Source organism: Atractosteus spatula, chromosome 8 (assembly GCF_055471065.1).
Source record: "Atractosteus spatula isolate fAtrSpa1 chromosome 8, fAtrSpa1.hap1, whole genome shotgun sequence".
Lineage (NCBI taxonomy): Eukaryota > Metazoa > Chordata > Actinopteri > Semionotiformes > Lepisosteidae > Atractosteus > Atractosteus spatula.
Genome location: NC_142713.1, coordinates 24,838,189 through 24,865,422, shown reverse-complemented (window position 1 = coordinate 24,865,422; position 27,234 = coordinate 24,838,189). Strand labels below are relative to the sequence as shown.

Below are 27,234 nucleotides of genomic sequence, written 5' to 3'. Positions count from 1 at the left end.
CAAATTAGAATTTTACAATTTCATCTCAAATCTTTTAGCTAACTAAGCGTCCCTTATTATAATATTAGTTTTATTTACTTCAAAGAGAATGATTGTCTTTGATTTTTGTGCAATTGTATTACACATAAATCGACTTATGTAACAGAAATCTTGGAGAACACAAATAACTGCAGCATATTTTCAACAACAAACTGAGAAACACTCTAGGTTCAAGTACATTTTAAAAAGATAGATCAATCTCACCTATGCCATGCTAGAAAGCCTTTAAGTTATGGAATAGAACTTAAATGACCAATCTAAAGTTTTACCTGTTTTATACAATAACCTATGCACTCTAAAATTAAAGATGCTTATTTTTTCATTGCACATTCTGTTATGTTTTCTGTACTTTCCCGTATCAAAGGAAAAATGATATGAAAGAAATGGACAATAAAAAGCTCTTTGATTGTTCGCATAGCCTTGATTTAAATCAATATACCAAGGACAGGCCAAGTTAAAAATAATCTGGAATCAATACCTTAAGTTCTTCCTCCATCTCAGATATCCTCCTTTCTAGAGCTCTTCTTTCCTATAAAAAGTAGTATAAGTTAGTATAGATACCACATTTAAACAAGCGTGTCATTCCACACAACTAACAGTGTAAGAGTGAAATATTAGCATCATAAAACAGCAACAAACAAGCATGTATGTGAAGCATGTCAAGCAAGAATGTACCTAGGTCATCAAAATGTGGGCTCTTATAAAATATTTACATTATGCAGGTTACGGGGTAAGTTGGTGAAGAAATGCTAATTAGAAAAAGGGAAAACAGAAAAGGAGAAAATATTTCCCAATGTTTCAACTGATGTTAACTAATTTCAAGGATAACTTTATGAAATACTCATGACAGACTGCCATTACCAGAAAAAAAAGTTAGGATTCTATGAGAAGCAGTTCTGAAACCATTTAAAATAACCATAAAACATGGTAAGACTGAATTAATTTAGGGAATGTCATGGTGGACATTCAATTAGAAGGAACCAATCAAATGAAAAAATGTTAAATTCTATTTCAATGGCATGAGACACAAAAGGCTCCAAGGTGGCACATTATGATGTTTTGCTTCCTATTATATTGAATAAAATTTGAATATACAACTTTCAGATTTCAACTTCACTGTTAGATAAATGTTAAGGTTATAACCTTTTAGATGACAAAATTTTGCAACATTTAAAATAACTAGCAACTAGTTATGGAAATGCTCAAGGAAAAGAAAAAGTGGAGTGCATGTTTAAGCACCTGATGTTGTCATGTGAAAGAGTAGTTTAGTCATGCTCATTTTTAGTGTCAATGTTGGCACTACAGTCCATCCCATAAAAGTAACTGATTTAATTATCTGACATTAGTTCATATTTGGGTAGCATTTTGTGAAAAGATAAATCATGTTATCAGTAGTTTTATAATTAGAAAAAGGTGTAAGAAGGAAGCCTGCAAGAGGATGGACTGTATTTAGAAGCTAGAAAACACATGCAATCCTGCTAAAGGAAGATGTCGAACATACATACATTTTAAAAAACATTCTGACAAAAGATAAACACAAATACTTTGCAACTGCCCAGAAATCTTTGTCTAGTTCATAAAACAAACGTGAAAAAGAAACAGCTTGTGTTCGCTTGTGGGCATTTGCCTCACTAGCTAAAGTTGCTAGTGAATCAAAAGCAAGCAGCAGCATTGTACTGTATAAATTCAGGTTAGACCATACCACCCAGCTGAGAATGGGTCTTGCTTGTTACCTTTAGATATAAATAATTTTGCATTTGTTAAAAACAAGGATCTAACAAAGTGTAGTTATATAATTATGTTGAAAACTATTATGAGTTCTCCAATTTTACTGAACAATAACACAACAGCTAAAGTTTTAATCTTAAGCAGTGCCTTGCAAAAGAATTCACCCCCCTGCAAAGCATCCACATTGTGTTGCTGTATGAGCTTGCAATTATGACACCTTCAAATAGGACATCATAGTTAGAATATACATGATGTACTCCAAATTGATTAAGCTACAAAATGCCAATAGCACAAAGTAATTTTTGAAAGAAATTTAGAAGATCTTCAAATGCATAAGTATGTAAACCGTTTCCTAAAAACAACCCTAAATCAGTTAGTGTAATGATTTCTGTGTGCAATCTAACTGGTTTAACTTGACTTCAAGGTAAATGTTTTCTGTTATTTCAGATATTGAATTTCAAGCCACAACTCACAAAGTGATATCACGGATTTACTATGAAGAACAACGGCTTCTGTTAACAAATTGGAGATAAAATGGTAGAGATCAAGAGAAGGTTACTTAGTGATATCCATTTTTAAGATTGGAGTGTATCATAACATCCAGACACTACCTAGATTACGCCACCCTTACTAATTGATCTGACACAGCAAACCAGTTAGCCACTGTTGAGAGCTCAACAACATCCTGGAGCTTTGCAAACACCCATATGGGTAAGTGGCAAATACTGGATATACCGGAGGATTTGAGGATTTAGGGTCAGATGAAACAAAAGTTTAAGATTGTGGTCTAAATGCAAAGACATGAAGCACAAAATCAACACTGCATACCACCCATTCAGCGCCATGCCAGACGTCAAGCATAGTAGTGGGAGCATAACAGTATGGGGACTGGGAAGCTTACTAGGATTAGAAAAATGGATGGTACAAAGTATAAAAGTTTTTGGCGAGACTCAACCTCTCAATTTTCAGTTTGATCCTTACAGTTTTTAATAATGTTATAAACTGATTAAACTTATAATCCAACAAAATGTAACATTGATAGGGAGTAAATAATTTTAAAAGGCACTGTATCCTCAACCACTGGACACTGCACGTTTAAAAGTGAAATGAATTGTAAAGTGATTTGAAAAAAAAACACCTAACAAGCTACAACTTTTTGAAGTGAACTTCAGACTTTTCACTTTTCCCCCAGCTGAGCCATTTCTGTGCTAAGTTACCATCTGTTTTATTTCCTCCCTTAGACAAAAACATTTTAGGATGCTAAAATAAGTTAGTGAAGTAGGTTTAAATGTGACCCTTATTGGGAGTTTTTTTTTCCCCCCAAAAGGGGAAGGCAGACCAACATGATGTATGCATTTTTAAATAGCATTCAGTGTTTACCTTCATTGTCTGCTTTACCTGTTAGGTTTATCAAATTGGAGAAATGATACAATAAGACTCTGTAAAAATGCAGCAGTAATAATAATACTTCACTTGACAACACCCTGTGCTCTAGGAATAACTTGTTAGAACTTGGAATTAAAAGTGAGAAGAACCTATAAAATCTTTACCCTTTTCTCCATTTCCAGCTGTGACCTGTCAGCAAATCGTTCCTGTCTCTGAAAGATACAAACCAATGTTTAGTGGCAGCAGGGCCAAATAAGCCAGATAAAAAAATAGAACTATTTAACACTCATTATGCAGGTCTGTAAATTGGTAAAATATGCTTGCTGTGTTTTTTCCCCCCACCAAAGACAGACTTTCCTGATAAATTTTGAATACCGATAATGAACCTGAGTATTCCTAGTGTTGCTCAGTATGAAACTGTATAACATTAACATGAAGGTGCCTCTCCACATTAATCAGCAACAATCAACCTAATGCACCATTGAAAATATGAAGTGTAGATGCTTGTTCCTGATTAAGTATATCAAGAAAATAAATGTAAATAAAAATGACTAGAACAGATCAACAAAATATAATCAATCTCATCTGCAAGATTTTCACAAGTGTTCAATACCTAATTACAACACATCTTGTGATGAGTCCATGTTCTCACTTCAACATTGAAAGCCCAGACCAAGATACAAACCTGCGTTGCTTTTTCCAGCTGTAATTTCAAGTCTGTTAACTCCATGTCTGTATCACGTAATTGCGCCTTCAGTTTCTCATTTTCAGCTAGAATCTGTTCATAAAGCTGGTTTAAAAAGAAAAAAGTGTAAGTGTAAATCTTATTAAGGAACAAACAATAAATAAAACCGTTTTGAATAAGCAATTGAACCATTTGTAAAAACATGCTTTAAATACCTTTTTATAATCAGTTGTATCTTCTCTTTCCCATCTGCCTGAATATGGTTTTCTGCCTTCACCGTAGCTGCGACCAATATAATGGTCATAGCGATCACTGGAAGTGCTGGATAATCCAAAGATAAAACAAAAAGTTGAAATATTTCGTTAATATCTTATGCCACTTAAAGCGAGACAACAGTATCAAGTTAAACAACTTTACTATTTTAATTTTAATTGTTGAATTGAATCAACTTATGCAATGCGGATAGAAAAACAGAAATACTAAAAAACGTACCTTGAAAGCCTGTCACTCTGTAAAAGAAAAAAATGGTTTTACATCTCTTGCAAGCTGGATATATAAATTTTCCATTTATTGTCATTAACAAAACAGTTTAAAATGAAAGGCTTCTCCCAGCTGATTATCACCAATGGGCAGATCAGCATTAATTAAAGTCACATTTGAATCAATAAACCAATATTATATAGGAATACCTTGTACAATATCAAAGAATAACCAAGCTGGAACTTTCCCTCTTATTAAGCAAAACAAACTTAATATTTCATGGTACCCAGCCTGCTCCGGTAAAGTTAAAAATAACTATTTGCTGACCATAATAAATTTAGATATAATATCATATTCTGGTAGAAAGGTTTTCTCTCAACATTTCCAAGTCTTGTTCATTTCAGTTACTCAGCGTAAACATTCTAAAATTACACCTCAGATACAAAGAGTTATTACAACCCTTTATTACAATTTACTGCTGACTATGTCTACTAGATAAAATGCTCTTAAAACTTTAATTTTAAATCCAAGACTGTAACCTGATTTTTCTTTGTTGAAAAATGTCCAGAACCATGGCAGATGTGCAAAAGTGCTAAAGGAAAACCAAACAGTTCCAAGTGTGTATGACTGCCAGTACAAAAAACACCTATAAAAGTTCAAGTTGCTAATTTACAAAAACAGCAATCACCATCCTTGGCGTACTCCATGCTTTTATCAACTTCACTTTTGATTCTGAAGACTAATTTTGTTTCACTCTTTGTCCTACTCAGCTATTTTTATACCGCATTCCTGAATTCCTGCCAAGGTTCTTAGTGACTTTGACTATCAACAGCCTTTCATAGGACACAATGCCTCAAAGCTAGGCCCTGTAATTAAGATTACTGCCTGAGTGAGCAGGGGATGACTTAAGATGGTGCAAATGTAAGCAAATCTTACATTTTGCGTGTCTACTTCTAATTCATACATTAATGAATTATTATTAAATAGCATGTATGAGACAGTTTTTCCATATCAATATTGCTATATTTCATAGCTCCCAGGACATCCATATCCTACCCAACAGTAGTTTCCGGCTTCACTCGCACTTAGTACTTAGAAAATAAAGCACCCTGAGTTCTCTGCATACAAAAACATGTTTGCTTTCTCCACTTTGCCTTAAATTTGAGCATAATAAATGCCAGGTGTATGAAATCAGTGTCATTTCCTCTAAAAACAAAGTATTCTCTTGAAAATTCATACTGGTGGGTAGTAACTAGTAAGGTCTGGTAAAGCTGATCAACATTTTAAATGCATTTCTTTGCCTTGAGATATCTTGAGGGGGAAAAAAAAAGCTTGTATAACTTAAGGGCTAAGCTAACAATGCCAGGCTTTAAATGTACCAAATTCCAAAGTAGGAAACAGTTAAGAAATATTAAAACCTATATTCAGCTACTTTAAAAGGCTACACACAGCTGATTTGGAGAAGATCCCAAATGAACTAAGCTTAATATTAAAACAAAAACAGAAAAGAAAAAACAAAATGTTTGCAATCCCTTCTCCATCAGCTTCAGAGACATTAGTGATAATCCACAAGAATTTTCCATGATTTCATATGCTAATTCCAACAAATGTTTCAGTCATTACATGGTTGCACATCACCTGGGGCTCATTCCGGTTTGTTCCTTCTTCAGAATCTGACTGCTGCTCTTGATCATTTTCATCACTCTGAAAAAGGAGAACCATTACAGAAATCTCCGAGACATGACTGCTTAAAAAAGTACATCTCCTTTGTGAAAAGCATTAAAAGACCCGGGTTTAATCAAATGCATAAACTTTTTACCATTATAAAGATACCAACTTGTAGCTTGATCTCAGAAGCTAAGCAAAGCTGGGCTGCGTCAACCCTGAGACATAGACCTCTAAAGAAACTAACTTTTCTACTGCAAAGTACTGATATAGCAGTAAGTGGTACATATTCCAAATTTTTTTTAGAAATTCCAAACTATTGCCCCAGTATGGTTAGCGGGGATACTATGTAGTTGGACGTCGTCTCCTTTGGATGAGACGTTAAATCTGAGATCCATGCTTCTCAGTTACAAGTCCACCTTCTGGAATTAAATATCATAAAACTCCCTAAATATGTCCTGTAATTTCACAGGTGAAGCAATTTCTAGTGCTGCACTTCAGTGGTAGATAAAGCAGGTCCCATCTTATATGTTTAATAAGCCTTGGAGTTCTTCAGCATGAGAAGTATTATGTAAACGCCATAAATTAATATACGATATTTGTACTCACTATTGGATAACTTGTCAAGAACAAGAGCATACCCCCAGATCTTTAGAACCAATTTGGCTTCATCAACCTCATCAATTCATATAACATGAACAGTTCTCCAAGCAAAAACTGAAGTAACCATTCTAAAGATAGAAAGATTTTACAAGTTCAACACCTATGATTTAGGAATGCTATAAAATGATGTCGCATGGAGCGCTATTACTGCAACTCAGTATGTAAGACAACAAAGTGATTTGTAGTTCCAACCACCAGGTCCAACCAGGCTGAACACTACCTTAACTATGAAGGCGCCGCCTGAGAAATCTACTTTCTAACATGTTTTAAACAAGAAATAGAGAATAAAATCGTGTTTGAAATACATGCCACTCTTACATCTTTCCAATAAGACACTCCTGTGGACCTTCGTTTCTCTCGAGGCCGCCGTCTGTCTCGTATTGATTTAGGTTGAGACTTGTCCTCGGTCTTGTCTTCTCCCTCTTTTTCCTCCTCCTTCTTATCAAATTCTGACCAAAATAACATTTAAATGTGTTAAAAATACACTTTTTTGTATGCTGTGCATTTTATTGAAAAATAACGACATGACCAACACTTATGGCTAATCTCATTCTACAATACTTAAAGTTAAACAAATTTTAAAGGAGCCTTTTTGACAAAGAACGAAGCATTTGCAGAACATTACATTGTCCTTGAAATTGGTAGTTTAGGACCATCCAAATTTGATGAACGTGTTAAAAATGACTGAAATACAATATAAAGTAGATGGAACAAACTGCTATACAAAATAGCTAGCTGTTAAAGGTCAGTTCTTTCACAACATAAGATTTGTGTGGTTCTGCATCTATAGTAATTAATAAATGTGTTGCCATTAGCAGTTTCTAACACAAAAGATATAAGAGTAACTGTAGGTGTAAGTGCTCTGTAGAGATGTTTGCATGAATAAAGTGTTTCCTGCTTTTTAAGGTCTTCTCTAATTAAAACTTCTATCATTTGAATTGAATATCTGCACCAACCAGATTAAATTATAGAAGCATCTAGCAACAACAGGGTGAGCCACAGGCTGTTTTACCTTTTTCTGTATCCCTGTGCAAACTTCTACTATAGCTGGGATATAAGGAAGTAATGCCAGTCAGACTGTTGGGTCTGTCAACTGAACTAGACGTAGAGAGCACACTACTAGTAGAGGACGTAGCTGTTGTAGTACCTGATGGCCGGTAACGCTGTTAAGGATAAAAAGGAAAAATTGTAAAACATTCAAGACCACAAACTCATTTTGGGCTTAATTATACATATGCAACAAAAACTAAACAAGAATTATTTTCAGAAACTTTGTCAGTTACAATTTGTATAGGAAAAGGTGACTACTTGGGACACTGATCCACTGCATTAGAAAATGACAAACCCATGCATACCAAGTAACTAACTCTTGGAGCTGTATCCCTAACTTTCTGCAGCATAAATCAAAAGTTGTGCAACAGCAGAAGGACCAAGAGTTGTAAAACAAGCCCCTGTATGAAACTGAATTGTGTTGGTATCTTGTTTGCTGAGGTTAAAAGGTTAAAAATAAGTAAGTTATTAGGCCAACCCAACTTGTTTGGTTGTTAGCAGATAATTGAGCCATGGACCACATCAAATCACTGTTTAAGACTCCCACAACCTTTTTTGCAAACAAGTGCAGAGCCTTTTATGAGGTTTATGTGCATATCCTTATAGTCTATCTTCTGGTTTAGGTTCCACTGTTGAATCTGATGAAGCACGCTGAGATGTCAGTCGCATCCTCTGAAGATTTTAAACCTCTGAATCCAGCCCCCTTGGAACCCTTTCTGTTCAAGACTATAATGGTACAGTTCTTTTAACAGAGGAGCATATAAACATTGTTTTGAGTTTGGCAAGGTCTCTAATCACTCTTGTTATTGAAACAAAACGATGTTGCTGTTATGGTAAAGTATTAACAAAAACAGTTTAAAATGCACAAAACACCTAAGAATTGAGTAGCCTTTTCAAGATGTTTTGCCAATTTATAAATTTACAATTGTTTTTATAGCCTGTAGGTAAAGACACTTGTCAACATTTAATATTTGCAAAATTGTCTGCCCAGTATTGAACAGCAGTACAAATGTAATTTGTAATACTTGGAAACTTTACTAGTTAACTACAAAATGTATATCCGAAATATAAAGACGAGGTAATGGTGTACCACAAGGACTTAGTATAGAACCTGAATTTGATGCATTTCACTCCCTGTTCGAGCTTGCTTTGATCTGGACTCCGTTATAAACACAACTGGTTTAACCCTAATGTATATATTACCTTGAATGCCTACTGTCTGCAATTTGAGAATAATCTATTCTTAACTTTAATCAAAAACTCTCTGAAAATCTAAATACACCATGTCATAAGCACAATTTGTTTCAATTACTTGCCATTGCTTATTCAAAGAAGTCTGACCATGTTTTCTCAAGAAGCCATAATAGCTTAAGGCTCCCATAGCCATTTGTGCAAACTTTCTTGGTTTTAAACTGCTTCTGCATAGTTCCCACTTGTGTCCTCAGTTTCACTGTTGGAAAAACTCCATGTGATTGAGTTTGTATACACATTTTTCATTAATTTTGAATATTTTAATCAGGCTTCCTTGTAGTTGTTTTTGCTTAAAACAAAGAACATTCAGTTTTTCCTCTACTGTATTACTTGTAAGCCCACAAATGTATAAGGTCACTCTTCTATGTACAGATTCCAGAGGAGCAATGCGTTTTATAAATTCTGCAGCCATGATTCTTGAAAAGTGGTTTCTTTTTCATTTTGTTTTGTTTATGACCTATTTAACCATCTGGGTCAAGTCTTGGACTATGATTTACTCATGGGTCGAATCTGTTCTGTGCTTCAAAGAGTACATTTTTAAACTGTTGCAATCCACATCACTTAAAAATTAGTTTTACTAGTGGTCCACTTTCCTGACATTACATACCTGTCATAAACCTTATTTGAATAGTTTCAAGGTACTCTTCAAAGCATCCGCATTAATCACTAAATGGTTCTCCCAATCGATCTTTAATCTGTCTTGTTTGAAAAGGATACAGTAAATACTGGCATCTCCACTTATGTATGCAATAAAACCAAGTAAAAGTCACGAGTCAAGACTATTTCACTTTCAGATGCCCCCTGAATATCCTGTTTGGTTTAGCCACCTAGATAAGAAATTAAAGTCTTTCATGATAACCACTTCTTTACACATTCCCAATTTCATATTAGACTCCTTTAGAATTATTTGAATTTGACATATGTACCATACTCCTAAACACAATGGATTTTTAATGTTTTTATAACTTACCCATATATTTTGAGACTTTTGATTTATCCAAGTTAAGTTCCTATGACTGAAGGAAGCTTTTATAAATAGTGTGTAAGAGGGAGATAAAGACAAGATGGAGATTCTCCAGACAGCTAGGAAGTTAGCAAGCCTCAGTTGTGAATAGAATCAGACAAAGGAGCATGAAGGCAATTAAAGGACCTTCCTAAAAAAACAATCTTCTATAAGTATTTCTTATAGAAAGAGTTTTGAAAAGAGACTTAGGTCTCAGAAATGGACTTAATTATGAAGCTGGTAAGAAGTGCAGAAGTTAAGCGTGTCTGTATTTAAATAGACCAGCCTATAAAATAAGCTCTGATGGTACCCTGCCCCTGGGTATATATATGCCACAATTGGTACAACTTCTTTAATTTTTCCCGTCACTCCAAAATGTTGTATATCCATCATTTTCTCTATTACCCTGTACTGGCGTTTCAACAACTCCAGTTACATCATAATTACATATAACACACCATGATTACTTGGTTCATTGAGGTCTTTTACTTCTTAAGATTCACCCTTTTAACATTTTTCCTATTTATTTGTACATTTCCTTTGCACTTACCCTATTTCCATTCTTATTTAAATGTTTGACAGAAGTAAAAGACTAACCTCTTCAAAACTCCGGTATTTCGACCGGTAGTCATCCTCACGGGTTTGAGATTCTTTCTTCTCCTCCTGTTTCTCTTTGTCCTGTTTTTCCTTTTCATCTTTTTCCTCTTCCCTACCTCGAGTGGGACGGCTCCGACCTATAGTCTTTTCTGCTTCTTGAAGATCGGTTAAGGTTACACCCTATAATGAAATAAAAGAAGCTTCAGTAAATCCGTGAACCTTTCAAACCACAGTTGGCAACACAACATTGCTGCGTTGTACGGTTTTGAGAACACTAAGAAACCAGAATGAAAAATCAGTACAACAAGTACACTGAATTAGTTATTAATGCTACAATTCTTTAGTGCTAGTTTTATACAGCAATCATTATTCTTATTGTAATATTAATTATTCGGTACTGTGCAAAAGAAGCGCAAAAGATTAGTATGAATAAAGCAGAGCTGCACGTTAAGGCAACATTCCCACTACAAATTCTACACAACACTGGAAAATAAATTAGATCCGAGTTACTGCAGGACAAGATTTAACAAAATATCAATGGGCATGTCCCCTCACCGAAATCACAAGAGACAAACAAATCAGCTTGCTTGCTTTCTGCAGACAAGTTACGGAAAAAATTAAACTAAGATTTTTAGAAGGTCTGCAAGGGTCAATTCAATGTACTAAGTAGGTAAACTTAATTTTCAAGCAATTTTAAAACAATGATTTGTTTAACAGCACCACCTTCAGGATATTTAATTTTCACAGACTTGTGGTCAAACTTGCTTGAAAAAAGTGATTGTTTTGAAGCAAAGCCTGCAAGCATAAATCACTATCACACTCCTCCGTAAAAGTGACTTTGCAGGAAGTGTCTCAATACTTTTTAACAAAGATCATAAACAGTGAAATTACTGTGCTTTTAAGGGAACAGTTTAGAAATCTTCATCTACAGCAAGTCAGTAGATTTAATGTATAATACTAAAGGAGTTCTGTACATTTCTAATATATTGTACCTATTTAGTTGATTGGACTAATTAGTAAATTTTAGTAATTTTTTAATTGGACTGCTAATCTTTTCACCAAACTTGAATTAAAAAAAACAAAATTGCTGGTACTTGCCTGAGTTGATCTTCTTGACTGTCTTGCTTGCCTAGACCTGGCTTTTCTCTGCGACTCCGATTCTTCATTGCGGACAGGAGCGAGGTACGATCTAATTTAGAAAAAATGCTCATTTTAAACTTGATCATTGCTTATCCACAATCTGTTTTGCAAAACTACCTAGAGTAAAAACTGTCAACTAATTCCATTACAAAAAAATGGGATAATCACATTAAAAAGCATACCTACTTGGCTGTATTTGCATCTAGTAAGTTAATGTTTATATCCAGTTGCATGCACTTGTACAATTTCAGATTATAATGAAGACTGCATATGCTGGGTCACTGTGAAGTGCTATCTGTTTTCACTCTGCTATCACTGAACTAATGCCTCTGGTATTAGACTAACCCATGACAAGCAGTCAGCTTAAGTAGTGTTTTTAGCAGTCACGTTGTAGATGTTAACTTTGCAGCAAAGTTGCAATAATGCAGTTTACACACGAAATCCTTACTGCCAAAGTTAAACTCCATCTTATATTTCAAGTGAGGGATACTTCTTACAATGTTTTATAACCTTTTACATAAATCATTTATTCCATAGTTTATCAGTACCTGGGACTCAATCGACCAGTGTTTTCTGCCAGAAGCGTTATCTTAGCTGTTGAACTGATGTTCAGCGCTGCTAAATAAGGTGTCAAGTGTGAAGACATGACAAGTAGAGAACATTTTTGTTCTAAATTCTTGCTACTACTTATAAATGACCACCAAATAATTTTATACTTCAGACTCAACCTACTGACCTTGAAGAAAAGTTGAGCTTCTCGACATACATCAGATCCTTCAAGATACTTGAATGAATCACCCAAATGTTTAATTTGTGTGCACACTATTTTAAAGGAAAATCTTTAAAAAAATAACTGTGCTCTATTACTCCAAAATAGTGAATCACCCAACAGCAGACATGGAAAAGGTCTTAAATCAGGAATTAATGTAACAAATGCTAAATTTGAAACTGCTTACTTATAAAAAAAAAACAATCACAAACCTGCGCCGCTCCCTGCCATCAGTGGAAGGTACGGTGCCAGTGGTGGATGTGGTTGTGGTAGTAGTAGCAGCTGTAGTATTTACAATAGTTGGTATAACTGCCACTGCTGTTGGTCCCGAATCTTTCTCCCTTTCCGCACTTTCATCAGACCAAAACCTATTTGAGGTACTGAATAAAAAAAATGAAACCCCAAGAATTATTCCCATTTTTTCTTACAAATCCATTTATAATCACTCAAAATGATTACATACATTTCAAATATGAATATCAGTGGCATACGGTCAAGGACAAAGCTGACGTATGTCAAAGCTTTAATAACTACACGATTACTTTCAATAATTTATTCAATGAACAGTGAATTTGTTGGGGTTCTTTGCTGGGGGGGACAGCTGGTATTTAACAGTCCTGGCCCACTGAACAAATCGCACTATACACTAGAGTGAAAACAACTTTCAATATGCAACATATTTTTAATTCACAAGAGATACATCTACATTTTTTAAACCAAAAAAAAAAGTAACACTAGCCATTCTACAGCACCTGCTTGTTAAGCTCGAAGGAGTTGTGGTGGTGCTGGTCTTGGTCGCAGTGCTTGTGCTGGAGAGCAGGCCTCTCTGGGAGCCAGTAGGTGAGGTAACAGATGAGGTGGTGGATGTCACAGAACTAAATGAGTCATCCTGTCTTCTTCCAAAGGAACCACTGGTAATGCATAAGCAATACAGAGGCAAGAAGGGGAAAATGTAAAATGAAGCAACTGCTTTAAAAAAAAGTAATGTCATAAAACCCATGTTTTTTTAAAATTAAAACATTTTAGAGCTAGAAGTGATTTATGAAAATAAAATGACAATTTCTCATTACTGCAGATTTATGCATTCCTAGATTTAAAAAAACCTATATAATGCCACCCATATCTGCAAATTAAATAAAACAAGAAGAGTTGATACTTTATTAGGTATGCACTGTAAAAAAAAGTTTCTTCAAGACAATACTTTGCACTTTCATCTAATATCTAGTACAGTCAATAACTGAAATTAACACTAAACCATTAAAATGCTTTCAGCAATTTAAAAATGCTTAAATATACACTTGATATAAATACTAAAAACATAATATTAAACAGATTGGAAGGGAACCAAATTACTTTGCCCTTAAGTAAAAAAAAAACATAGGCAACTTCCCAAACACTAAATGATAGAATATTTTGATAATTAAATGAAAGTCTTACTGCATAAAGATCCTGGAATATCAGAAGTAAATTAATACAGTATGAAAAACCAACCTAGTAACAGTTGTATAAACAATAAAAGTAAAATGCTAACAAATTAATTTATAAATTTTAGCTAAGAATGAAAAGAAAATATAAACATAAGATACTGACAGATTGACATATGCAATGAGCACTGGCATAAACAAGCGCTAAAGCAATACCTTCTATTAATGCTGTAAGACTGGTATTGAGATGAGGGCGACTGCCAAGGTTTAGTGTTATTAGGATCCAAGCTGATGGCAGATGAAGACTTAGCTGGTACATCTCGCACACTGCTACTTCTGCCTATTGTTAGCGAGTAGGACGTACTGCATGCACATCAAGCAAAAGAGCACATTACAACAAAATAAAGCACAGCCACATCTGTCTTAATTTCTTGTTACCTGCCAACAAATGCTAATATACTAACTCATCTATGGTGGGGGGCTCTGGTAACTATCATAAGAGATAAAATCTTTGCATACTGGTATGTGACTGCAGCAGGTATACAGTTAAAAGGTTATTGGCACTAACAGAAATTAAGTACAAATCCTAACATCCATGCAAAAATAACAGCAAATAAGATGGAAAACAAGCAGCACCTTATTTATATTTATACAGCCTTAAAACATTCATATATGGGCTCATGTTTAAATCATGCCTTCAGTGATGGCATATCTAGCTGTACCATGCACATTCTTTAAAACTCAATTTGCCTTACAAAGCTTGTGAACAATACAGTAGATGTCACTTTCTAAAAGCACGAATTTGATGCAATCCATTTTGCAATATTGTTAAAAATATCATACATAGCTAATTAGAATAAAAGACACTTATTACAAGAATTATCTTGCTGGCAGAATTTTTTTAGAGAGTTACACATCACAGAAACCATGTACCTTTTATGGAAAGTGAAATTTGGCACCTCTAGCCAAAGTTTGAGTTTTGCTTTCAACAAATCTATATGATAGAAGGTTTCAATCCAGAAATCTGGCCTTTAGGTGAAATTGTGTATTAGTGAATAAACAATCTGAAAGATGTGCAAAAATTGCTCCAAGATACAACTTATGATTAACTGATTTGTATTGTGAGACATTGTATATATATGGGCAGAAACTAGAAGAATCTAATGGAACATAAAGTAACACTTGCCCAAAATTATCTATTGAGCATTTAATCTGTTCCTTAAAAGTACTATATCAGAAGACCCAAACATGTAGTCCTGAAGAAAAATAATGTACCATCTGATTTGAAAAATTGAGTCCAAATAAAGAGCAGCTTTGCAGTATACTGTATTCAGTATCTGATTATAAACTGAAATTAATGGGACTTTAGTGCAGTACATTTTATAAATTATCAAACCCATTACAATTTGTGCATTCAGTTTGAGTGCAATACTGATTTTATAGATGTTCAGTGAAAAATTCCTTTTACCTTCTTGCAGTTTTGTGACAAATTTGCAATTATCTGCAAAGTTGTGGCAATTCAGGCAAAACAGGAATTCAGCTTTTCTAATGTGATCTTGGACACAGCTTGGAATCACTAATTGTATTTCAAGTAACCATCAGCCCAATCACTTCTGATGGAAACACCTTAAGATACTGATTTAAAAAAATGTAAGAACTTATGAGACAGCATTAAAAGTGTACGATTGGAGAGCAAATAAAAATAAGTATGACAATACATACACAAGGGATTTTTACAATTTGCATATTCACATGTATGGCTTTGTGTTATTAAATATGAAAAGCAAACCTTCGCTGATAGCTTGGTGTTTTGTTCTGGGAAGTAGTTCCTTCATTGTTCTTCAGATCATCATCCCACCTTCTCCTTGTATAAGACCCACTACGCACCAGACTAGCAGCAGAATCCCTGTGAATCACACACTACAATAGGATCGAAGGTGCTGCAAACATGACAGCAGTCTCATATCTGAGATGATTTGAAACCATTCTCATTTAATTTAGAATTTTTACCTTTGAAGGTTTACCTAGTTAAAAAAATCTTCCTTTAGATAAACCTAAGAAAAAGTAAACGATTCTACAATTTAGTCAAAGAGTACCATAGCATGGCAAAACCAAGGAATCTATCAAGTACATAAGATATAACAAGTGGCTCTATTTTGGGCAGACTGTAGATGAAGTTGATATGCATATTTCCCCACTAATCTGTGTACTCTCAAGCCATCCACCTGCATTCACCCACACTGGCTACTGTAGTGTAAGAATCCAATGCAACTCTTGCCGACAGCACTGCAGGTGCACAGGTGCCAGTAATCCATAGCAGCCGCTGTCTCGCATAGGACTGACTTGTCAACACAAAGCCCTGCAGCCCCGACAGTACTTCCCTACCTGCCCACTGCTGCAGAGAAAATCCTAGTCACCGTCAACGAGTTACATAGCCCAAACAAACTCGCAATATCCTGGATTTTTGGGCTCAACCTCTACGACGAGCAGTCTAACTGGTTTCCATAATTATGTGCAGTCACCTGCCTTTGTATGGATTTTAATACAAGGGCCTTGCTGCATGCGGGGCTGTTCTACATTTGTAATAACTTCAAAGAAAACTGATTGAACTACACCCCTTTATCTAAGGGCAGGGGACTCAAACCCTTTGTTCAGGACTGTTTCAGTCCAGCAGGTGTTATAGGTTAGACACCAAAGGCCTGGAACAACTTAACTAGTCAATTAAACAGGTTGTTTTCATTTAAGCAATTCAAAGATCATTTGGAGCAAAATGATCAGAAGTCTTTTCTTCACTGAAACAATTTGTGTAACTGAACAATGGATTAAACAAATGCCCCTAATCTTTAACACAATTAAACAAGTGATTTGTGTTTGAGTGACCAATAAGAATAACTGTATTGGGGCTCTCCAGGATCAGGGATGGGGACCTACAGGCATCTTATACTTACAGATGCACAGTAACAGAAACTGCATTCTGCTTGTAAGCAGAGGACTTTAAATCTCTTTCATAGTTGGATACAATTCATTACCTTTTATAATAAAACATTTCCATAATGTTCTGAAAGGACAAATAGTTATTCTTTAGGAATTTGATTTATATGATTACATTTGAAAACTTATTTTTGAAAGAATATCTTAAAGATACCACAAAAAGACAGAAGCAAGTGAACTGCTGCTTAAGCTAAAACATGCAAGATGCATTTGAGCTCAAAGTGTGGCATCTCACAAAATCACACATTTTTAAACACTAATATAAACTGTTTTTCACCTGTTTTCCTTTTCATCAATGTCTGATGTACTGGCAAGTCTTCTAGACGGTATTGTTGGTGCAACATATGCAAGTCGGGCTCCTTTGTCTTTTTCCTGTAGAAAAAAAATAATATTTGTTGCAAACCTAAAACAAGCCATACCTGAAATCCTTACACCAGTGCTGACAATCCTGACGAGATGCACGTGGTTTCTACATTTATTTACATGTTCTTGTAGAAACTGCAAATATAGACTTGTCATTTCACTTATAAAATACAAGTATAAGTCAAAGACTTTAAAGAGGAACTGGAACGCCATTTTTATATTTTGGGATTAGAAAGAACTGGCATTGCTGAGTGCATTTCAAACCACAATACAAGTAAAATGTATACAGTAATATTCAAAATCACCAATTTATGTAACAAAATAGACAAACTATCCCAGAACTATATTCTGCAATTCAGAACGAGGCAACAAAACGCTGAAGCAGTCTTATTACACTGTAAACAAGCTGGCTTGTGAATACAGCTCTTTTAATCTAATAGAAATATTGCTCTCAACCTTGAGATGGTTTTGCAGACAAATACAACATACTTGTTAACTGCATACAGATCACGCTGAAACATCTGTGGCGAAATGACCGTTGTCCAACCTGTTCTTATTTGCTCATACATCATATTAGTCATTACAGCAACTAGTGAGCAGGAAGGGCCACTTCACGTCACAATTTGCATGAACTCTTGTTCTCCCCCACGGAGAGACCAGCGATTTTTGCCACCATGGCATCTATCCAGTACTTCACAAACTTCACTATTTTGTGCTTAAATCTGATTTTTTTAAAATTTTGCAATACCAAGACTTAATAACTGGTCTGAGAAATGATATGAAGTTCCCCTTTGATGTGTTACTTTTCTAGTACAGTAGCTGCGATGATCTGACCTTTGCATATCCGACAGCCAATCACCATAGTGTACAGTATATACTGTACACTAGGCGTGCGCGTGCATAATATTTTGCCCAATCCGATGTTGCTCTGTTTTTCCGTGTGTTACGTACTGCCATTGACATAGCTTTGCTTGCTGATTTAGTGCTTGTGATTATTTTTCCTACTGTATTTTCCCTTAATATAATTTTATGACAAAGATGAAGATGGCGACGCTGGGTCTGCACTGGGACTAGACAAATCTGAAGGAATCGGGCACAGGGAAGGGGTCAAGGCTCTCAAAGCAGCACTAGCTTACGTTGAACAACAAGAGGAGGCAACTGCTACTGACGTCATGTTACCAAGACGCTGGCGAGACCCTGCTGCAAGGAAGAGAAGCACATCTGGGAAACCGATTCCAATCACTCATTTTTTAAAATACCTAACAATAGTTCTGTACTATGTTATTTTAGTATTACAGTAGATTAATAAACCAGATTTCATACTTATACTGCGCTTCCATTAATCTATGATTTGTCTACTCAGTTTCCTCATTATCCAACATTTTCAATTATCCGACACACTATCAGTCCCGTTTAAGTCAGATAATCGCGACTCTACTGTACTTGGAATAAAGGTAGTGAAAGTACATTTAGAGTCCTAAGTGGAGCACTTGCTGTGCTCTAGGGAGCATCTGATTGCCCTTGTACCCTATTCCCTATGAATGGGCTCTGGATTGTCATGAGTCTTACCAGGAGAAAAACAGCTTACTGAGATTAGACGGGAGGATCAATACTTAAAATAAAGCATGAAAAAACAAATAGTCAGCTCTGTGGCATCTGACCTTTTCTTTGTCTTTGTTGTCCAAAGTTGAAGACAGCCTTGGACTTGAGGCAGAGCGCATGACCCCAGTGGTGTCCTTCTCTTTCTGTGGCTCCTTAGCAGCAGTGATCTCCGCCAGAGCTCCATAGCTGCCAGTCTTCCGCAGACCCAGTCTCCAGGAGGAGGGCGACTCATCCTTCCGTTCCTCTTCCTTGGGAGAGACTTTACCAGGAGGTGGAGCAAACTGGGAGGCAGAAATTAATGTTAGTCTTTTTTTCTCACACTGCAAGTGTAGCTGTTTTAAAACCAGAGCGAGTTACCCAATGAATTTTAGTTCTGATGCAAAAACTTAAATGAGGTTAACCTGATAAATATAATTAGCTACGTATTTAGATAACACAACAATACTTCCTTTGACATCAGGAAGTGTCAACTTTCCTTCAGGTGTTTTCACACTGGGGGGTAAAAAGGTGAGGGTAGTCTCCAGGTCAAGAGCCATGCCAGGGGAAGGAATGGGAATGTTAAATCAAAGCAACCTTTTTAACATTGATTTTTGTTGTTAAAATGTCAAAAGGAATAGGACTGAAAACCAGCAAAACCTCTAAACAAGGGTTTTCAATCAAATACATCAACAGCCAATTATAATTATTCTCAGTTGCCTCTTAACACAAATACGTTTTACATCACTTAAAAGCAAATTATTTTTATGTACCCCAACATACTCTATAGCACTCTAGGATTTAGTGATAGAAAAGCTTTTCAATATCCAACCACCACCATTGACATTTACAAGTACAAATCTTACTGATGTAGACTATTTCTTTCTTTGACCTACTGGACAAAAAGCTGCTTTTTCAATTGATACTTTCGCCTTGTATTTAGCAAACAGTTTGTTGAGGGAAAAAAAAGGAAAATGAAAAACAATGTTCAAAAGCCAAACACTAACAAGCACTAACAGGCGTTCAGTTTATGTCAGGTTTTGAGATCTGGAAAAAAAAACATGCAGACAGAGGTGAAAGTGACAACATGCTATTGTCGGTTAAGTTTTTCTTGTTAACTGCAAATCGGTAAAAATCTAGTGCACACCAATGCCTCACCATAGCTTTTTTGGGCACAAGAGAAATGCCAGTTTTGCGCAAGCCCTGACGCCATAATGCAGGATCACATGGCTCCGCCACAGGCAAGAGAGGAGCAATAAAATCAAACTAAATCCAACCAAGACAAGATGTGTAATGAGAAGATAGTCATAAAAGCAGCAACAGCATATAGAGAACGCAGATCAGGGAAAAGAGTATTGAAGTAGTGTCAGTTAGCCACAGCTGATGAGGACTTTCAAAACAATTCTACATTCTGTTCTTGTCCATTTCAATTACACTGGAAAAATAATTGGCCGAAAACTTTACAGTGTGTCTACTTTTGCTGAATCATGCAACAGTCATGGCTGATTGCAAAGATGTTACGAATACTGCATCTTAGCTACAAATGTATATCCCATTTTTGTCCTGTAGGGAGCAGCAGTGTAAGAACAATGGAAATAGCAGCTTTTTAAATCTCATCCCTCCAACAATAAACAGAAACCAGTGAGTTCATTGTTCTGCATATTCTAGATGCGTTTATATTTGTTGCTAGGTTTTGCATAAATTGTCACAAAGAACCGATATCAGCTACAAACACTGCTACTGACAAAAATACGTAAGAAATTTTTCAAGTTGTATGTTGTCTTAATCCTTATTTACTTAGCTGATGATAATCTGAATTAGGAAAATGTCTAAAAAATGCTGAGGGCATAAGGATTAAACCTCAAATGAAGTTTTGTCATTTTTAGTGCCTTGAATTCTAACTTGGAAAATAGAAAATGAACAGTAATCCAAGTTTTTAATAAAGTACCTGGCAAATTTCACTACATTGGACTAACCAACAAAAATCAAGCAGCACAGGCTAATGTATTAAAGATGATGTTTTCAAATGATAAAAATCAAAGTGATGATGAATTATTCTGCCAACTCAAATGCTTACTAATCAGCACAAAAACAAAAGCATTCTCAACACTGTTTATGTAACTAATGTACTATTAAGACAAAGTTCCCCTTTTCAAGGAGTGTTGGCACAACACAAAATATAAAGATGGAACTAAATACTGTTCAGTTAGAAATAATGTTTAACACCCTTATTCAAAGATGTCCATAAACTGTGGTCAACAACCTCAGATTTAAGGTTTCACCTGAAAAGCAGCATCTCCCAAAGTTTTACATGTACAAGTATCACTTGACTTACAGAAGGCATATATTATCATAAACAGATATGGAAATGTGATGTAATGAGGAATGATGTTTCCCCATTCATTTAATATTAAATTTTTGCACTTTGAGTAGAATGTTCAGCACTCATTATGTATTATGTAAAACTGTTCTGTCTTAGCACAATAATTAACATGTCGACTAAATGTTCATCTTGCACTTACTATTTTACAATATTCACATTTACATCTAATGCATGAACTACGTATTGTCTCGGCCTGAGCAACTCCTGTATTGTTCCAAGTGCATTAAAATGTAGATGGGTTTGAAAACTTTAAATAAAAGCTGGCACTTCTGTTGAAAACTGGCCATGCCATTTCTGTATTTCATTAGCATGGGCAATGTCATTGAAGAATTGGAATGTGCAGTTTAAGAATGCAAAAAATTACCATGTAAAGTAACAAGTAGTGGTTAATTCCATACTCAAAAGTAAAAAAAAACAGCTGGAGAGCCTACAATTATCAAAGAAACAAAAGCAGGAATATAAGGCTAAGGTGTGGGGTAAGGACAAAATAAAATGTGAGAATGGGTAGGGGAAGGTGTCCAATTCTCATTTTATTGTCTATCTCACCACTTGTCTGACAAAGTATCCCTCAACCCTTCCACTCCCGAAGAAAGCTCCACAGCCAAAATGTTACATATTTCTCCTATTTCTTTGTATGTTTCAGTGTGGAATTAACCTCTCCTGATGACATTTCCCATACACAATCTTAGGTACATCCTCTTTTAGTTTCTATTGCATGACATTTTGTCTTTTGAATGAGATTTCAGCATTTGTGCCAATTAAAACACTAGAAAATATGTGAAAGAAAGTACTATTCTAGTATTTTTCCTTAATGTAAATCAAGAGTTTGAAGTTCAGTATCTTTACAGATGAAGCAATTTGCTGTAACTGTGCAAAAGCTATTGTGCATTTTAGCTAAATAAATGCTACACTACATAAATATTTTGCAGCTATCTTATGAAATAGATCAAAACACAGTGGAAGAACCCAAGAGTATCGTGGAAAAGAAATACTGCAGGAGCTTAGAGAGTTTTAGCCACTCACTGAACTGCCATTGCTGAAATTAAGAAACAATGACATGAAGAGACGTCAATTTAATTTTAACAAAGGGAACAAATTTATAAAACAAGGATCTAAACTTTGCCATACCTTCTTGATAGGAGAAGAAGGAGTCACCTGGTTTGTAGGTATTGTTGGGGACGATACCGTCACGCTGGTTGGCTGTGTTCCGGTACTGTTTGTGTTATTTACAGGTGCAGAGGTTTTGCTCTTGTCTGCAATGGGAGAAGTTAATAAAATAGACAATTTGATTAATTTCACCAGAGATTTTAAGTATCCTTAAGAACCATCAGCTAAAAGCTGGACAATTATTTTTACCGTGATCCTTTTAACCTTTTTATTTCTGTGCAGGTACTACACTACATATGTATCAGCACCTTTAAAAGTTTTAAAAAATTGAGAACATGCATTTTTTTGCTCAGTTACAACCCAATAAATTAGCTGGTATACCATTACCATAACCCCAACCATTTTTTAAAAAGCTTTAGATTAAGTATAAATTTACAAGTAAATGATCAGCCTGTACATTAAAGCTGTGCACAGGAGTGTGAGAGCTATATAACGTACTAACTCAGATTTGCTGCATCCAGCTAGAACTACTGGACAGACATGAAAACAAGGTGTTACCTGCTTCCGTTTCAGACTCTGAATCTTCCTCCTCTTCCTCCTCACTGGAGCAACTGGACTCATCCTTCTTTCCTTCCTCCTCTTCATCTGCCTTCTCCTGTTCTAAGGACTCAATGCGGGGCACACACGTCTCCTGCTCGTTCAGGAGAGTCTCTTTGCTGAGGCACAGGAAATGGTTGATAGTTTGAGCCATTCCCCAACAGTCACAAAATACCATCCTACCATCGGCGTTAATGAACTCTCCTCTACTGTACCTCTGTCATCTAACATGGCTAAAAATGGAAGCTTCTGTTGTGAAATACTTTCAGAGACACTAATTCTGGCTCAGGAAATTCCAATACACAAATAAAGATAAAGGATTTGCTGTTAAAATAAACCCTGAAAAATCTATTTTTTTCATATCACTTGAAATATTCCGATCCCCATAAACTAAGAGCCATCTTTTCAATGACATCCATGAAAATGAGCATGCAACTGAAGTTCCAGGTACAGAGGTTTATACAGGATGCTGAAAATAGGAGTGAAGATCAATGCAGGAAGCCATTTACAGATGAAGGCCAATATGTAAACAGAGTTAAAACATTTTGTTCAGCTTGTTCAAGACTTAATTTGGTTATAAAAGCACAGACTGGCATTTGGGTTCAGAATCACTAATCAATTTAAAGGTTACATGGGCCATAGAATCAACACCTACAATTACCTAGTGGTAATGTTTAAAAAAAGAAAATGTTTACCCTGAGGAAAAGCAACAAAAGAACTGGGAAAACCTTGTTCTACTAACATACATACAATTAAAATAAAGTACTATACATATAAGAGCAATATTAAGGTAAAATATTAAGGAAAGAGTAAAATCTTAACTTTACCAAAGACAAGAGTGACTTGCTCTTTATAAAAGGACAAGTTGGATCTTAGAAACTTTTAGACATTCTCGGTTTTATTTTCTCAAAATGTAGCGTGACGGGTAAAAACTTTCAAAACAAAAATTGCTTCCTCCTCAGCAATGTAATACTAACCTAGTACTTATAACTGTGCTACTTACTTCTTTAGTGGTTTAATTGACTGGTTGTTATCCATTGTTGTTGTCGTCTCAATCAATGGGGACTTCTTATCTCGCTTCTCACTCAAAAGCTGCCAAAACGTAAATATGGAGGCAAATCAGCAGCTGACTTATAGGAAAGGGTAAAGCCCTGTTCAAGCAAGAGCATGAAACGCATTTTGCCAGAAGCTCATAAGCAAGCAAAAACTCTCCGTGACGCTGTATGAAAAGCTTACATTTTATTGCAATATCCAGTCATACGTTTACGAATACTTTGAAAAAGTTCATGCTATCAAATTCCATTCTTGGTAACAGTATATTTAGCTTATCCAAACATAGGATGTAAAGGCTTGTCCCAGATAACTTACCATATTTTGCTTCTTTTGTAATTCTTCTAAATAACCAAGGACATCTTCATCTGCTACATCAAAGGCTGTTTGACCCTGAAAATTTAGAACATTGCTGTGAATAATGTCTTGTGTTAAAGATGTACACCTGACGAAATTACAGCCTAATCTTTAAGAATTGAGAGTGCAAGGAGTAGAACTGACACAAATTTAGGAAAAATAGCTTTTGCACAAAAATGTTTTTCACAAAAATAGCTTTCATTTCACAATGAAAATATTTCTGTACACTCAAGCACAGTTAAATGCAGTATTCTGAAGACCAACACTAAAAATAAAAAGCTAAAATGCATACCACTTTGTTGACGATGTCCATATCACAAAAATGTTCTACTAGAACACGACAGGCTTCCTCTTTACCCCAGTGGGCAGCAGCATGGAGTGGAGTCCAGCCATCATAGTCTTTAATATTTACATCATACCCTGCCTGGATTAAAAGCCTAAAATAAAGAGAATATTTTATGTTAGCATCTGACATTTAAAAGAAAAAAAAGTGTTCATTGATTTCCTTGTAATCTAATGTTAATATTTGTTTAACCTGTCAGAACAGCTTGTTGTCCATTATTAGAAGTCAGTAATCATGGCTGTAAGGAAAATGATCCCTGCTTGAGCTGGCCATTAAACCTGTCTTATACAATACTCTGTGCAAACATTCCCACTATCACAGAGCTTGAAAATAAAGGCATGAAAATGGAATGACAAAACAGAAGATAAACACTGTAATAAGGATCTTGTTTCTACTGGCAGATAAAATAATGAGGACTATAATGTTCACTTGCATTCATAAACATATTACACCACATTCAGCTCTTAAACATAGAGATGGTAAATTACAATATCCTGGCTTTATACCCGGTAACAGATGGAAAAGGAGGCCAGCTTCACTTTTGCTGACAGCCTGCTGTGTCTCATGTGGTTTTACAGCAGTTTGCAGCCCAAACAAAATGTGCAGCTTGTAAAAGCAAGTTGCTTTGCACAGTCACTCACAATGACTCAGTATATGGTTTTCATAAGGTACGTTTCCTTGCCTACAAAGACCGGGATATAATGGTTACAATCAAATGTAAGAATGGAGATGGTCGGGGGGAGAGAGAACTAAATGGCAATGAGAAATGAATACAAACAGTAAAGCCAAACTTACTTTAAAACCTCGGTATAACCTTTAGCAGCAGCAACATGCAGTGCTGTACCCCCAGATTTGGCATGCCGGACATCATTGATCTGGCCGCTATTTAACCACTGCCGTGCATCACGTAGCATAATCCTCTCCTCCTCCTTCCGCGCTGCTTCAATGTCAACACCTAGAAGTCAAGAATAAACCATTTACACTATTATCTCTTTTTTCTTTTATGTTTTTGATGTAGTGGAATAATATAGCCTGAAGCAGTTAGTGACAAAGTTACACCAACACCCTTTTCTCCCCCAAATATCAGGTATTTGCACACTTTCAAGATCCCCAAAGGGGAAAATCTGATAGACTGCTTATGTGCTGAGGGTCACACAGTGAACAATTACTATGATTTAAAATGACAGATTCAATGCTCTGTTCTTGGAATTCTTGGAAGACAGAAAACAAAAATTTAAAACATTACTGGATTTGGTTAAAATTCAGTATAGACAATAATATATTATTAGCATAAAAAATTAGAGCTATTAATCGTTTGTAAAAGAGCAATGATGTAATCAGATTTAACATAACACATTTCATAAGATTTAGAGCTTACAAAATCCTAACAAAAACTGAAAAAGAATTACATGTTAAAGAGCACTCATTCCCTTGAACACATTCACTTTTGAGAAACCCTTTTCCAGACCAAAATTAGTAAAATGTAACACAGAGCTACGTCTCATTGAATGGAAATTAGAATTTGTATGGCTTTAACAAAGAAATTAAAAATGTATCTCAGTTTCTGTGTCTATTTTTGTTCACAGTTAACTTTACCACAGTATCCGAAATGTTGCTTTAACAGTAGTAGTACCTAACCAGGATTAAAATGTGATATGGAAAGACTCAAACAATTCTTTACCGAGAGAGATACACTGCCCTTTTTTAATATTCCATATATATAACATTCGGAACAACAATACGAATCTAACTCTTTGGCAACAAGGTCTCTAAGCATACACTGATATTATGCCTAATTTATACACCAATTACTTTCTAAATTTAATTTAGTATACAAGCCCTGAAGTGCCAGACAACCACACTTATGAAGTCCTAGTTATACATATTCTCTAGGGAAATTTTCCCAAATCCAATCCTTAGGATACCATTTAACTTCAAATTTAACCTTTAACTTAAATCAATCATTTTAAAGATGGTAAACCCCTAATAAAAACATCGAGTTGTCTTAGTTTGTGTGCAAATTTAAAACAAAAATAAAATGATTTAGCACTCCGAACAAAAACCAAACTCAAAAGGTGTAATAAACTCTTTTTACACCAGAGGGAGATATAGACTCATTTAATGACTTTGGATTTCTTTTACTGTCAATATAGTTCCATAGACGATATATAGCACTGCCCAGGTCTGGAATCGCAAAAAGGTTGGAATACACATTGATTTCTCAGTCAAAACAATTTCTCCAACAATACAGCCCTCCTCTGAGGAGGAACCAGTCACACCTAGGAGACAGCTTTAATATTATATTTTTCCTGCTTAAAACAAACATTTTAGCAATCCAAGGACCACAGTGAGAAAACAACTTTAGTTTTCAGTCCCAGTCATTCTATATATATTTTTTGCAAACATGCATTAAACCTTAAACCGTTTTTGAAATGATAAAATACTATTTAAATAAACCTCTAATGGCTTAATGTTGTGGAGTATTACTGCTACTAAAACATACCGTTTTGTGGGACACCCTACTGGGTTTAATGTTCTGTGACAGGATAAGGCATTACAGAATAAAGATGCTTTTCACATCTGTA

At 35.4% G+C, this 27,234-nt stretch overlaps 1 protein-coding gene across 12 annotated transcripts in view; it reads right to left on the bottom strand.

Moving 5' to 3' along the window:
• Nucleotides 1-27,234, bottom strand: part of ppp1r12a (protein phosphatase 1, regulatory subunit 12A) — an 83,089-nt gene that overhangs the window by 6,450 nt on the left and 49,405 nt on the right. For 2 of the 12 annotated variants that reach the window (XM_088922830.1, XM_088922831.1), the window contains exons 4-26: nucleotides 25,445-25,604; nucleotides 24,599-24,743; nucleotides 24,268-24,342; nucleotides 23,903-23,991; nucleotides 22,861-23,018; nucleotides 22,324-22,448; nucleotides 19,971-20,078; nucleotides 18,896-19,117; nucleotides 17,149-17,243; nucleotides 15,670-15,786; nucleotides 14,097-14,243; nucleotides 13,209-13,367; nucleotides 12,669-12,836; nucleotides 11,646-11,736; nucleotides 10,548-10,727; nucleotides 7,659-7,809; nucleotides 6,965-7,095; nucleotides 5,957-6,022; nucleotides 4,331-4,347; nucleotides 4,054-4,159; nucleotides 3,839-3,943; nucleotides 3,318-3,365; nucleotides 518-568 (exon numbers count right to left, since the gene is read on the bottom strand). In XM_088922830.1, the coding sequence (XP_088778956.1) occupies nucleotides 518-568; nucleotides 3,318-3,365; nucleotides 3,839-3,943; nucleotides 4,054-4,159; nucleotides 4,331-4,347; nucleotides 5,957-6,022; nucleotides 6,965-7,095; nucleotides 7,659-7,809; nucleotides 10,548-10,727; nucleotides 11,646-11,736; nucleotides 12,669-12,836; nucleotides 13,209-13,367; nucleotides 14,097-14,243; nucleotides 15,670-15,786; nucleotides 17,149-17,243; nucleotides 18,896-19,117; nucleotides 19,971-20,078; nucleotides 22,324-22,448; nucleotides 22,861-23,018; nucleotides 23,903-23,991; nucleotides 24,268-24,342; nucleotides 24,599-24,743; nucleotides 25,445-25,604 (2,714 nt within the window). The remainder of the gene's footprint in view (nucleotides 1-517; nucleotides 569-3,317; nucleotides 3,366-3,838; nucleotides 3,944-4,053; nucleotides 4,160-4,330; nucleotides 4,348-5,956; nucleotides 6,023-6,964; nucleotides 7,096-7,658; nucleotides 7,810-10,547; nucleotides 10,728-11,645; nucleotides 11,737-12,668; nucleotides 12,837-13,208; nucleotides 13,368-14,096; nucleotides 14,244-15,669; nucleotides 15,787-17,148; nucleotides 17,244-18,895; nucleotides 19,118-19,970; nucleotides 20,079-22,323; nucleotides 22,449-22,860; nucleotides 23,019-23,902; nucleotides 23,992-24,267; nucleotides 24,343-24,598; nucleotides 24,744-25,444; nucleotides 25,605-27,234) is intronic. The other 10 variants (XM_088922834.1, XM_088922841.1, XM_088922838.1 and 7 more) reach the window with 8 other exon arrangements.